The 14,876-nt window shown below is 41.1% G+C and overlaps 1 protein-coding gene across 2 annotated transcripts in view; it reads right to left on the bottom strand.

The window, feature by feature from the left end:
• Positions 1-14,876, bottom strand: part of LOC139695591 (IQ motif and SEC7 domain-containing protein 1-like) — a 250,136-nt gene that overhangs the window by 203,167 nt on the left and 32,093 nt on the right. For both annotated transcript variants that reach the window (XM_071594386.1, XM_071594390.1), the window contains exon 2: positions 6,027-6,095. In XM_071594386.1, coding sequence (XP_071450487.1) covers positions 6,027-6,095 — 69 coding nt within the window. The remainder of the gene's footprint in view (positions 1-6,026; positions 6,096-14,876) is intronic.

Below are 14,876 nucleotides of genomic sequence, written 5' to 3'. Positions count from 1 at the left end.
ACTTTTTATGTGAACTCTGTGCGCTATTGCCAGATGCTGGAGAACCTTTTAGTTCCCAAAATGGAAGAGTATGGTGAGGAATATGACACAGAAGTATTTTGGTTTCAATAGGATGGTGCCATGGCTCATTACGTCCGTCGTTCCCGCCAAATCCTGCTAGAACTATTTCCCGGCCGCCTGATTTTACTAAGGGATGTTCCATGGCCCCCTCACACCCCGGATTTGAGCCCATGTGATTCTTTTCTTTAGGGATATCTCAAAGCTGAGGTTTGCAAAAATCGACCAAAACCATGGAAGCTCTTAAGGAGGCAATTAGAGACGCCATCGCTGGTATACCGCAAGATACGCTGAGAAGAGTTTTCCGAACTTTTTTGAAGGACTCAACATGTGTATCGCTCACCAAGGTCGTCACCTGGATGAAATAATTTTCTAAACCTAATGAAAAAAATGGCATTGGATATTATTTTCAGAAATAAAAACCTTTTTTAATTATCTTGGTTAGTTGTTTATACAATTTACCCGTCAAATAAGGGAGTCCATTCTGCCCCACCCTGTACTAGGAGAATTCTGCCCTCGCATATCAAATTAACCTTTAGGTTGATAGCTTTGGTTATCAATAGTATTCTCCCAGCTATGGTAAGTTTTTGTTGGATCTTATATCACAGCTAAGCTTTGCTACATCTGTAACCCCCACAAACGCAACTCTAAATAAATACTATGAAACCTGAATTAAAATAAGCCATTCTTCAAATCCATATACTTCCTACCGCCCTTTATTCCGTTCAACATAGTGACATAGTGCAGTCATAGTGATATAATGCAGTCAACAGAAAGACAGAAAACCAATGGGAAGCACAAAAAATTAACTACTTTAATGATAGGTTACGGAAAAAAAACTTCAATTTTCCTCCGAATAAAACAGCAAACTAATCACTAAGATATTATAAGTAAATTAAATAAAACAAAACCATTACATACAAAAAGTGCAAAAACATTATCATCCAAACCGTTCGTCGGAAATTCTAATGCATTGCGAAATTTAAAATGACATGATTTCCTTCCTGAAATATGTCAAAACAGATTTTTTTTCTAGAACATTCGCCAAATTCCTCATGGGCGAAAGTCCCTGAGATTTCCGTTTTCCGACACACGGCCGATATAAATAACTGTCGCTTTCAAAGCCAAAACTGTGCAAGAAGATCAGCTGTGCCGGGTTCAAGCAAGTTTTAAATATCCATTACAAATTGAAATTTAAGTGGCAAAATTCATCAAAAACTAAATCATTGAAGGTAATTTTAATTACCTTGGTTCGGGGTTGCGAATGGTATTAATTAACTCACACCTGCAACCTCCTGCACTGCAAACGCCGTCGTTCGCGAGTTAGACTCTTCACCACTTTACCAGATCGTGTGAATGGAAAACGACGCCCGAATCTAATTAGCTCGTCCCTTTGTATCGCTCATTTAATGGCTAACAGTCATTTCCCTGGCCGCCGCAATTTGTATCGTCTCAGGTCCACCGCGAGGCTCGAGCCCCCATTCCTCCTAGACAGCCTGCCGTCAAATATTAGGGCGCACCCACGATGACTCGTCTCTGAGTACTCATGGGAACAGTTGAGTGAGCAGCAGGGCACCAGCAGCTTATCTAGAGTTCCACTATCACGTAGCGTGACTCTATGTACTGAGTCGGTCTCAAAAGCAATTGGCGATGAATAATTGCCTTTTTCGACTCATAAGACGTTATCCAAAAAACGCTGTGACAGTGAACAGTGGGTTTTGCGTAGGATTCAAAAGGCTGCGGAAAAAAAATGCAACGGGTCAGGAAGGGAATCTTTGCCAAGCGGAGGCTGTACCACGACAAGGCGCCGTCCTATACCGCCTTCTTCATGACCGAGGACCTGACCAAGCATAAGGTGGCACGCTGCTACAGCCACCCAACAGCCCCAATGCTGCCGGACTTATTTTTGTTCCCAAAAATAATAAGGAACTTGAGGGGTAACCATTTTGGAACGCTGGATAACGTCAAAGAGGAAGTTACTAGTTGCCTCAACGAGGTTCCCGTCGACGCCTTCCAGCAAGCTTACCGCGACTGGCAGGGGTATTGGCATTTTGTATCAATTCACAAGGGTGCAAATTTGAAGAATTTTAGCAATTTTTATTTTGATCAGCAGTGATTTTCCCCAGATGTATTCCACTTATTTTCGGGACGGGCCCCGTATACACACGAAATAAACTCTTTTCTCAAGAATTTTGCCGAAAGTTTTGAACATATTTTTTTAGTTCACAAAACCTAGTGGTATGGACACAAGTATCTCTTTTAGTCGCGTCTATACTGGCGAATTAGACGTCAGGTTTTGAAGCATTATCGCTACATTCTTCCAAGATCCAAGTTGCGGCTACAGCCGGTTAAACATCTTCAAGTAGTTTCTCCTCGGAAGATAAACTCTGGTACATGGTCACTTCAGCAGTTCACCATAAACTATTCAGGATACGAGCAATGAACGACATTATATACACGCTCTTAGACCAGGTTCTAGCAGGATACTGAAACATACAATACTTTTGCCCCAACATGCAACGAGGAGAAAAGTTTTGCTTTTTTATCATTTACGTGATTTTAACAGACATTGATATCCTACTCAGCGCCCACTATTAAAACAATCGAGCAAAATTATCCAACAATTCAGTTAGTAAAAAAGATAAAAGGCCAAATATTCCTTCCGCTCCCAGGGGGTATACAAGTAAGCTATCGCCACAAAAAACCCGCGAATCGCCGCCAGAGTCTATCAGGGGGTTTTAATACACCAACTCCGAGGGTATAGAGTAAGTTAATGGGAAAGTGTGCACCAATTTGTCAGCATCTCCCTCTCTTTTTATTGTGGTCATGAAGGAAGAGGGAAAACATTTCTAACAAGCCTGTCATTCGGATGCTATTGACCTGATTTTATTCTAATTTTATGCCTACCGAAATCGTATTAAGTACTACTGAGTTTATCAGTATCCGTAATAAGCAGGTGTCTTTTAATCTCAAAAAATTACTGCTATACCCTCGCCAAAATTAAGTGGTAGACAAGCGTTAGGCAGTTGGTAGAGCGCTGGGCTAGTGAGCGGAGGACCCGGGTTCGATTCCCTAAACCGCTTCTGGACACCCTCGGCTTCACTCGTGTGATTTTACGGGTACCAGATCTTTCTGGGAAACCACAGGCAGCACATGGAAAGAACTGCCCCTCCTACCCTCATGTGTAAAATTCAAATGCCGTTGGACCACTGGGTGAGCTCCAGCTTCACCTATCGAACTAGCCATCGGAGTTATTTTGTTGAGTTGAGTTTTTTTGTCTCCAAAATTAGATGCCCCCCATTGAAATCATTATCTTCGTGAAACAACGTGAAACTTCTCCTTACCGCGAACTCTTTCCTTATGCACATCCTTTCGCCGCGGAAGCCTACGATAAATAAATAATTCCCACGCACCCAAGATTATATTTCCTGACGAATCAAAACCCAGCAATTCATTCTAAAGCATAAAAAAACATACCCTCATTTTAGGAAGCCATTTTTCAGAGATTTTTGTGAAGGAATTTAGTTGCAATTGGAGAGAAAATAAAATCCTCAACCAAATGAAATACATTTACAATTAGGATTTCAAATACAAATGATTATGAACGCTTCATGATTAGGATGGAAGATGTGCATTATAGGAAATAGTTAAGGATGAGGCACGCACAATTGTCCTGGGGTAGCATTCCTAAAAATATTTATTGCACAGAATCTCAGGGGAAGAAATCACACGGGTGTTTCTTCTTAAAATGGTAACACGAGAAGGAACAAAAAATGCAAGACAATGCCTTTTCTTAAGCCCCTTTATTCATACTACGCAGGCTGTCCTGAAAGTAACTTACGTTTCGGCCTAACGTGACTTTGGGTAAGATTAGAGCCTTCATCTTGGTATCTACACGCTCTGACGTGGTAGTGTGCAGACTGTGGTTTTTCTACATTGCTCACTAAGAACAGTTAAAATGTGCGCTGCTATAGATAACCCCCCGAGTTGTGAAGTGCTAACTGCGATTAGATTTTTACAGGCAAAAACCACAAACCAATTGAAATTCATAGGCGACTTTGAAAAGTGTAAGGAGACGATATAACGAATGAAGGCGAAGTGAGGCAGTGGTGTATTCAGTTTAAAAATTGCCGCACCAATGCTCAAGACGAGTACCGCAGTGGTCGGGCCTTGCTTTGTGACAGATAAACTGACGGTGAAAATCAACTGAAAAAATTCGAAATAATCGCCGATTTACGTTTACGGTTCTCTCGCTCAACGTGGCTAGCAACAGGGCGCTTTGACAGTGACGCAGAATAGCACGCCGATGTAAACAAGTGGTCAAAATGTAAGGCGGCAGATTTCTTCCGAGACGGAATCGAAACGCTTGCATATCGTCAAAATAAATACCTCCATTTAAATGCCGACTATGAAGGGTAAAAACCCTAACATTTTACAAACTTTAACAGATCTGCAGCCAACCTGAATGTGTACCGATGAGATTATGTTTATAACAAGGAAAAATTCACGAAGGACTGATTTGAAGAGTGGAGCTCATACGACTTCCTCTCGTTATATGAAGTGAATATCGGAGGCGGGCAAATTCAAAGATCAATGTGAAACATTCCAGTAATTTGTGTACATTTGAGTACAAAAAGATAGAGAAAACTTGGTCTTTTTTATTTACATTAATCTTACGAATAAAATGAGTAACAGCCATTATTTTACCATCCATGTCTATCTGTACGAGACTAATAGCATGGAAATTTATTCACCACAATTAATAGATTTTGTTGATTACCATCCTTCTTCGACAGCTCTCCTGAACAGGACAAACAGTTGGAGGTTGTGTTTTCCCCTATTCGAGGCACAAGGTCTTACTTATGCAAGCTTCCAGCCTGATCGGCTGATAATAGGAATCTTAATTAGACGAAGAGTTTGCAGAATAGCTAATGGCTTGGATTAGGAACCGGTGGTCCGAGGGCATTTATAGGCAACATATCTCGAGTAACCGACGCCAATGGATCATAACAAGAAACGCTCGGAAGTAGTGCTGTTGAGTAAATTTAGGCCTACCTGATGATCGCGGTAAAAATGTTCCTTAAAGTTTTACAGAAGAATTTTTTCACAGTAAATTCATCAAAATTGTGCCCGCTCGTAACATAACATTTCGCTGAACCGGGTTCTATAATTTTTTTGGAATAAACCTCACTACAAATCTATGAAATCGTTTTATAAAATAGCTAATTAAGATGCTCTCGCTACACGACAGTCTCGTCTCTTACAGTATCAAATTTGAAACGACACCGTAAACTAAGTCAGTCGAAAGTACGAGAAGTTTGAGTCTGCTACTGTATGGGTTTCTTCCTGGTTCCAGGGAGACTAGAAGTATTGATGGATGTACGCGGCAATACCATTGCTTTAATTTTAATTATACGAATGTTCTGACTTGATCGCTTTGGGCAAGAAAAATTCACCCTTCATTATTGCTTGCAGTAAGTAATTAGCCTAAGTATGGCATTCTGAGAAACATATTGCCAGGACAAAGAAGAGATCGATTTTTAAAGCATTCATGAGTTTCACATGTTGACACTAATGGTCGAAAAACCAGTAAACCTGCAGCTTTTAAGATTTATTTGACACGAGCAACCAAAAGCGTTCGTCATTTATTTCGCTCAATTTTCGATTTAAACTTTTCTAAAACTCTTTCATAGAAAATTTTAAAATAAGCAACGGCCAGCGGACCGTGAGTACTACCATAATTTTCCATAAAAAGGTAACTGGGTAAAATCAGAAATATTATTAAGTAAAGGGCTCGTGGAAACTAAAACAGAAAAGTATACCTTATCATAGATATCTCCTACCAGAAAACGACCTCGACAAAGGTAGAAGACATGCGTTCACTCTTAAAACCAACAGAGTGAAACAACGACGTTGCGACTAATGTGTATTATTTCGTAAAATGACAAATAAAATTAAAATGGACTTACCTATCAAGGGAACAGGCCAAGCCTCCATTCATTTGAGGGGATGCCATTTCGAGGTATTCAGCGGACGATCTGAAATGTAAAGAAAAGGAGTTTTAATGACAATGAACCACTAATTTCATCTGCGAAATAAATAAGAATAAGAGCACGGCACTAAATGAAATGCGAACATCTACAGTTAATGGATTCGATGAAGAGTGCAACCAGGTGATATTGATTAAAGTGATGCGAAAAAATCACATAGTTGAAGTCACTAAATCGAACATAGCAGATTTTTATGAAGGGTATTTTTGGATTAAAAGTATATGGCACATAAAAAGGACCCTCATATAAGTGCTTTTGGGTTTTGACGTCCATGCCTCCTTCGCGGGACGCAGATAAGTGAAGCCCGTGAGAAGCCCTATTTTCTAGCCAGGGATAGGGAGGGTGCGTGCGAGAGAAATCTGGGAAGCGGGAGAATACTTGTGCATGAAAGTATATGCATATGTGGACTTCTGGCGCTACTACTGTTCAGTGAGCCTCGTTGATCACGGGTGATTCAAACGTTGCAGCAGCCAGATGGGTGCCATCTCGCGAGTGCTCACCTCAACGTTGCTCGAGGTTTGCGGGACGTTTTCTAATACGAGTACTGTCACGGAGAAGCAGTTGTCAAACAGTGGGAAGCAGAGTGTTAGGGGACAGGAAAATTAAGGAAAATGCCTGATGGGGTGAAATTAGGTGGTTACTCATCCAGAGGAAAATGTTCGTGGTGCATTCGATGCAAAAGGGGCAGGAGTTGCACCATAGCCGGTATATTACAAGGTTGGTATACAAAGTATCGGGAAAAGTTTCGGAAATAAAATAGATTTATTTCAAATAATGCCTCAAAATTCTTCAAAGTACATCCCTTGAGCGTCGACACACTTTTGCCAGCGATTTTTCCACGACCCGAAGGCTCCCCGATAGGCGGATTCCGGGAGGCCCTTAAAGGTACGAGTGATAGATTCTTTGACGGCACTTTGGGTTCCATGGTGGTGTCCTTTGAGGGAGGATTTCACTTTTGGGGATAGGAAATAGTCTGCTGGTACCAAGTCGGGACTGTAACGGGGTTGGGAAATTGTCGTGATGCTGTTACAGAAGGTCTTCGCAAGTAGACACTCGACTCAGCTCATGGTCGTCCGTCAAGACCTTCGGGACGAGTTTAGTGCAGATATTTCGCATCGCCAAATTTTCAGTGATAATGGTGTGCACCGTCATCTTATCAATACCAATACATACGATATGCGATCATGCGCACACTTAACCGACGGCCTGAATGCAGCAATTCACACATATATCAGGAAAAATCCGATAATCTATATACAAACCGATAATCTCTATACAAAACCTGTACGTTTACGGAAGCAAAGACTGCTTGGGAACGAGTGTTGGATTGTAAATAGGGAATCAATCTCACTCATTCGCCACAGTCCGCCGGCAGACTGTGACGAATGAGTGAGAAATCGAGGTATATTATGGAAGTTAAGCACATTTTTAAAGTTGGCGGAGAGTTTAAAAGTTACGGAGGGGTATTTTAATGACTGGTGGTATTGATTGACATGACAGTATCGGTATTTTTTAAGAATGGTCAAATTCCATGGGCATAGCCAAAAATGTGGCACCTCAATTTAAATTTTCAATGACTTGTTTTGCGAGGAGGGGAGGAGTGAGCCGCGGGTGAAAGATATTCTTATATAGCACTTTTTCTGGGTATCCGCGTTTCCTGAGGGTGCTTTGTTAATGATTTCTGAACTTCTATAAAGATTAAAAAATATAATAGCATTCGTAATATACGACACAAATATAGAATATGCATAGAAAAATAAATACGCCAATAATAAGGAATAACTTATGAAAAATGCTTTGACCTTAACCATTTTTAAGAAAGTTATGAACAATTATCCCGCTTCTCGCCACTTCATAATACTATTCATCAGAATACTGTCAACCTGTCATGCGGTTAAAACGAGCCCACAGTTAATTTTAACCCACGAAATCAGCTCTTTTTCCTTTTTTTTCTTTCCCAACGCGCACATGGATTTATCCATTCCTTATACCACCTGGCATTACAGCAGTTTGAAAATTAAAACATCTCAGGTTTGATTCCAGCTTTGGAAACGGAAGCCACCCTATTATGCAATCCCATAGCACGCTACGTAAGTAGTGCAACCTGACTTGAACCACTTGAAACCATATTATGGTAGGAGAGATCATGTCAATAATATTCGACATATTAAGGGCAGAACAGATACATATAAGACGTCATTTTTCCTACAAACGATGAGGGATCGGAATAAAATAACGTTTGTCCAAACGGGCTAGGAGGGAAAGGTGATTTGGGTCAAGGGTACTCTGGTGTGTAATCACCCCTACCAAACACCCTAGCGGTGGCTCGCAGAGTAATAAATAAATAATGTAACACCTACAACGAAAGTTATCACAATATACCAGCTGAGGACGTGGGTTCTAGTCTTAAGCAATCAGCTTCTACGCCAGTGAAAATGTTCCACGTGATTTTCCACGCATAAATGATGGCATTTGCTAACTAATCGTATTCTTCAGAATATTTCCAGTTGTTGCCAAATCCAATCATTAGCATCTGCCCATAAATTTAGTGTAACACACTTTACAGTGACACGTTATATAGCGAGAGACTAGATGTACATTCTAATAAAGACTCCTGCCGCGGTCAGAACATTCTCTACCAATAATAAGACAAAATACTGAAGAAACATGGGTGGTGAATGAGTGGATTTTGAAAGCTACTATATAATAATTCCATTTTAAGATTTCGTAGGTCCTTTAAGGTCGTTCGTCCATTATAACCACACGACTAAATTCGCTTGTAGTATGTATCTGTCAGTAGTATTACGAGGAATTATAAATAGTATATCGTAAAAATATCCAAATGTAAAATTATAGTGATTGCGGCGTATAATCACGCTTTTATATTGGCTTGTTTTCCTTATCACTACACTGTTGACATTGTTATATTTAATTGTCACCGTAGATTTCAGCCGATTACGGGCTGACCGCATCCCATGACGTCATAAATCCAAAGGAATTATCCCAATTTATCTCCAATGAAACAAATTTACTTCAACATGGAAACTGACAACCTTCCGACAACCAAAGTTCAAGCAGGCCGCGTACGTACCGTAGCTGCTATGACAGGCAACAACACCCGCCTATCGGGAAAAATTGTCGCGGTAAAATCACCAAGGTACGATGACATTATTAATTAATTTGAAACTCCTTTTTCGCCGTCACAGCCACCTATTAACTGTAAACGACACATTTCTATCAATCGCATACATACATGAAGCTAATCCCATCTCGAAAGCCTTAAAAAATTTGAAGATGGACCATCTACAATAGACCGAAGGATATTGGCCCATTAAGATACGACCATATCGATGATTGGACGGTGCACTGGGATGCAAGCTTGGCAAAGGAAAACTTTGTCGACTGAAATGTTAGAGAGATGAATGGATATTTTGTGTGTATGCGAAACAAGCGCACGTAATTTGATATTCCTCAAAACGATGTCAATGGTATGCCTAGGCTTCCGCAATCAGGGGTTACTGGTAGTATACCGAGTCATGGTGTAGGGTTTGATTTTGAACGAGAGGGCTAGGATCCATGTAGGTGAATACGAGCTACCGCCTTCCTAATTTCTCTAGGATCAAATGTATTACGGTATAGTTACACAATTAGCTAGTTACACAGTTAGCTTGTTTTCCGCCAGATAATGGCGAGACTGACAGCAGGAAGGATGAATTTCGGGTAACTTTGAGGATGTTTTGAAAGTGTGTGAACAGGGTGAGAGAATACTAGTATTTTGAGACACCCTTGGTTGCTTTGATAACAGAAGGGATACATATAAGAGTGAACTCCCACCTTAACGTGACACCCGAGTGAACGATAACGGTGAAAACTTAGTGAAAAAGATTGCCTCGAATATGTTATTAAGCATGAATCCATGCAAGTGTTTCCATAGCAAAGGGATGGTTTGAAGAGAATTTTTATTTTTGCTGTGTATGACGAATAACGCCAGGACAATAAGATGAGCTCAATATGGGCTCTTTGGTAGTCTCAAAAGTATGTGGGGATAATGTATTCCAGGAATAATAGATAATAAATAATAGAGACAAAGCAGAACAGCTGAGAAAAAAAATGTGACAATGTGGAGTGAGTGACTGCTGGATTGAGAACAGGCTCGACTGAAAGTGAAATGGGACAAAGAGATCTAAAAGAGAAGTCTAAGTGATGTATGAGAAAGTTTCAACAGAACGATCTCTGAAACCGCTGAAAATATCTGAGGAAAAGGTGTAGTCAGGGAAATGAAAGGTCATGTCTGAGGAAGTCAAAGATGCAGTAAGGGCAAAAAATATCTGATAAGATGACTACAACTAAAGAAGAAACTCGGAGGAGAGAATGTATTTTTATCAATAAAAAGAAAGAACGCGAAAGACAGTATGTTCACGATTGGCAGAAGCAGAAAAAAATTCCGAACTGATTTTAAAGTAAATAAAAAGCTGTTTGGCTGGTAATGAGTGCAGAGGGCAATCAAGGGCAGGTAAGATGAATGAATACGATCAAGAATAATCGTGGCATTTCTGTACGGCAAGAATGCAGAATAGGCAACAGTTGGAGAAAATGTTCTGACGAGTTCTATAACAAAGATGGGGAATATGAAAGTGAGGCTGAGGTTTGAAATGAAGAATACAATGCATTAGGTGGTGAAAATGATTCCCAATTAGTTGTCATAAATTAAAACGAGGTAAAGTAGTAGCCAGCTATCGTAAAGCTACAGCTTACGTTCGTTGTACTACTATTTGTTAGAATTGCATACTGTCTGGACAATAAGTAATTTTGAATATTGTCATTACTTGTGCTTTTTGCAACAATTTTGCTGCTTTATTCCTATAATGGATGAGCGATGCACCAACCATGTACATCTCACGCTTTCTACCCTAATTATTTTCAATTTTCCTCTGAATATAAAAATGGAATTTCACTTTTGGATGCACATAGGTATCCGGGCATAGGCAATCGTTTTCGTCGGTTGTCAACATTTAACGAGTATCAAATATGAAATAATTTACCGCATTCATAATGACTTTAGAACTATCTTTACTTTTTACATTTAAACCTATTTTTTCCTTAACCCTTCCAAGGAATCTCATAGGATCTCTATTATAACGTTTCATTTGATATTAAAGGTACTTCACCTTTCTTAACTTAGAACGTTTTGGGAAAAATGTCCACGTTATAATATAACCATGAGCATCTGTAAATTGTTTAAAACCTAATTGAGGCAGGCTATTCGATATACCTTTAATGGATATGGAATATTTCACGCCTTTCTTGGCATACTACATCGATTTCCTCTTTTACGGGTGGTGACCAAACACCCCCCGCACACGCCCTTGCGGCAGCTTGTGGGGTATTATGCAGATGTAGATTAATGCTGATGCTTTGCTAAAATAAATTCTCAACTGGTGGCCGATAATCTCCTTTTTTCCACTCATGTAGTAAGTACTTTTACATGATATAAATGACTGAAATCGTGCGCCAACACATCACATTTAGTAAGATGGAAAATTTGGGAGCGCAGATGGTTTATTAAGCTATTATGTAGAGACGTAAAAGCAAATTACTGCTGACAAAGGTTTTGCAGAGTTTAAATTATTTTGGCAAACGATTTGAAGGATCCAATAATTGTACTTACAATGGTATGTAAAGGGAAATGGCGTACAGCGTTTAAAATAATTGGACTAATGATATTCTGAATTAAACGGAGAAAGTATTCGGTAAGTGTTCACTGAAGTGAGTACAGAAAATAAGAATGGACACAATCTCAGGAGATGAATGAGGTTTCAAGCCTGGTGGGGGATGTACGAAGGTATGGGTCATCACTAATTCAAAAAGTACTTGAGAAACGAAACGATGTGTTACAGATAAATGGCAATTAGAGAAGACATACAGGGTTGATCGAGGAATGCTGTGGAATAATAGGAGAGGAGTAAAATAGAAATCAGCGAATGCTATAAAAGCGATGTAAAAAAAATAGCTAGGCAAGTGGTTTGAAATGAAGAATTTTATGAAACAAAAACGAGTAGAGCCACCATAGTCGTTCGATAAGCTTATGATACGAATGTGAGATAAGGATGCAAGGATAGTGTAAGTTAACAATTGGAGATTTAAATGCACGTTTAAGATGCACTATCCCTGGATAGGAGCCCGCAAGATGTACAGGAAGTCCCGAATATCTTACGCACCAACCCTAAGTATTTGTACTAGTTTAGGATAATGAGAACAATGACTCCATTGTGAGGGTATACAGCGATATTTATCAACAAGCTAACAATTCTACATATTTTGGGGGAATTATTGCAAAAGATGGTAGAACAGATGAAGAGATTAAAAGGCGCACAAATGCCTTTAGAAAGGAATTCGGTAGCGCATGTAGTATATTTATTAAAAAATAAATGTACAATGCAGAAAAAGTGTCAGGGTGTAAGAATCCTAACCACACTTCTGCACGAACGCGAAACTTGGACGGGCCAGAATAATCATAAAATTCAACTGAATGTGGCGGGTATGGGGCGTGTTTGTGGTAAAAATCGTAGAAGTAAGGAGAGAAATGAGGAGCTTATGCAAGAATGTGGAATGGATGGTCAGTTAACAGACAAGTTTGAAATAATGGTGCTACATTGGTTTGGTCCGGTTTAGAGGATAGATGAGAGCAGTGTACAGGCAGGAGAGAGGTGAACATAGTCTGAGAGTTCAGGTTGGACCGAGATAGTAATGGGTGAATGCAGTCGAAGAGACTCTCAACGATAAACATCACAAGCCTCAGGAAGAAACGCAAGAAACAACACACTAATGTGACAGTGGCGAGGCGTTGGAAATGTGGGAGTATTAAGAAAAACACTGGTGGAAGAGAGTACATTTCCGTTCGTAATCTAAATTCAGGTCTTTCTGCAGAATATAATTGTTTCACAGACAACGAAGGGCACTCAAATCCTCGATATACCTTGTTGCTAAGCATAAACACAACTTCTGCACTGCGATCCACCGGCTGAATACTATATTGGAATAAATATGACGAATCGTTTCATCCTTGCGTGCCATCGCTGAAGGTTGGTAACATAAACAACATCATTCGCAAGCGAATAAATTCCAATAATTGGATGCCACGCCGTTAAAGCAAATAAAATTACCACCAATGGAGTTCAGAGTTTAAGTTGACCTACGATATGCCCCAAGAGACACTCATTCAGGGACAAGAACTTGGCTCGAGATGAACGCATGTAGCAAAGTTCGGAACACCGTAGTGACGGTACTCTGGCACACCAATATGGCACCGCGGTTTACCGCCGCCGCATTAGAGCCGTTGGCTGCCACGCACATTGGCGGTATGCTGGAGAACTGATGCGTGATCGAGTACAATTACGTAACCAATTTCCAGGGAACTTCCCATCTGTCTCCGCATGTCGAATGCCGTGGCAGCGCTCTGACCAAAAGCTACGCGGCTGTCGAAATCTCGTCGGGCTGCCCCGATTCCGAAGCTAATTCCGACGGCAAGGAGAGTCATTTCATGTCCGACGGAGGGTCTAATCCACTCTTTGCCCGATGAGGGCGGCGAGCGTGGCGGGCGGCGGATGGTCGGACCAAAATAAGGGACTGAAAAAGGGAGATCACGTGAGCTTGTTTCCATTTTCGGAAACTAGGGTAGGCGCGACCGATATGGACGCCACCCAGCACGCACGCTGTGCGGCAGGGAGAAAGTCGGTGCGAGCGGGAACTTCGCTGAGGAAATTAATAACCGGAAGGCGGGAAATGGCGAGGGGATCGATAGGTGTGTACGCACAGAGGGCGGGCGGCGCGCACGGCCGAGAGGTGGGGGGGGGGACCGCTGGGGCGACGGCCGTGCCATCAATGGTACGATTACGCGCGGATCGATGCCTCCTCGTGGCGCGCGCGCTGGATGCTGCCGCCGTCTCCATCTTGGCTCAGGCGACGGCGGGTCGACGCCACGCGCGACACGCCATTGATCTAGCCGCCACGCCATCTCGCGGCGGATGCACCGCGGCTAGCCACGTGAATGGAAGAGGCGAGGAGGATGCATGGCGCCCCGGAACTAGAAACAGATGCTCTGCTCTGATTCGAATCAACAAGATACGGCACCGCACGCTACCAATGCATGTTTACGATCCGTTTCGCTGTCACTGGTATTTCTTTTTATCCGCTCATACCTCGGCATGGTCCAGTACTTTAAGAAGGATGGATTACACCTCATTTCCAGCGATTAAAGCACAGATTTTTAATATCTCCCCAAGTAAAAACTGGTAAATAGAGAATTATAGGAATCAATCGCATATTTCATGACAATAATTTAGCATTCCAACCAAATACTATTGTATTTATATTAAACGAAAAGAGTAACGGACACTCCCAGATGCTGTACCATGACTAGAACTCGAAACGTCCGAGAACAAAAGAAATTCACGCAGAGAGGCCTAAATCATTTTATAATGAATAATATTATTCTACCGTACAGAAAAAATTAACACTGCAATTCTAGAGATTTCGGAATTGCAGTGATTTCATTTTGACTGGACGGTGGCAAAAGTCGTTGATGCAACGCCTTAAACAATTTCACATAACGCTCTTCCGAAAAGCGATTTCACTGATGTTTTGGAGTGAATAGATTTACTTTGTGATTCGAATCGATTCTTTCCTTGAGATTTCCCGGCATGCAGCATTTAAGCATGGTTTAACCTGTGACCGCTCGCGCTTGCTTCAGACACCGATAGAACTATAAAA

Source organism: Hetaerina americana, unplaced genomic scaffold (assembly GCF_022747635.1).
Source record: "Hetaerina americana unplaced genomic scaffold, ioHetAmer1.1.p SCAF_60, whole genome shotgun sequence".
Classification (NCBI taxonomy): domain Eukaryota; kingdom Metazoa; phylum Arthropoda; class Insecta; order Odonata; family Calopterygidae; genus Hetaerina; species Hetaerina americana.
This window is presented reverse-complemented; position numbering and strand designations above follow the sequence as displayed.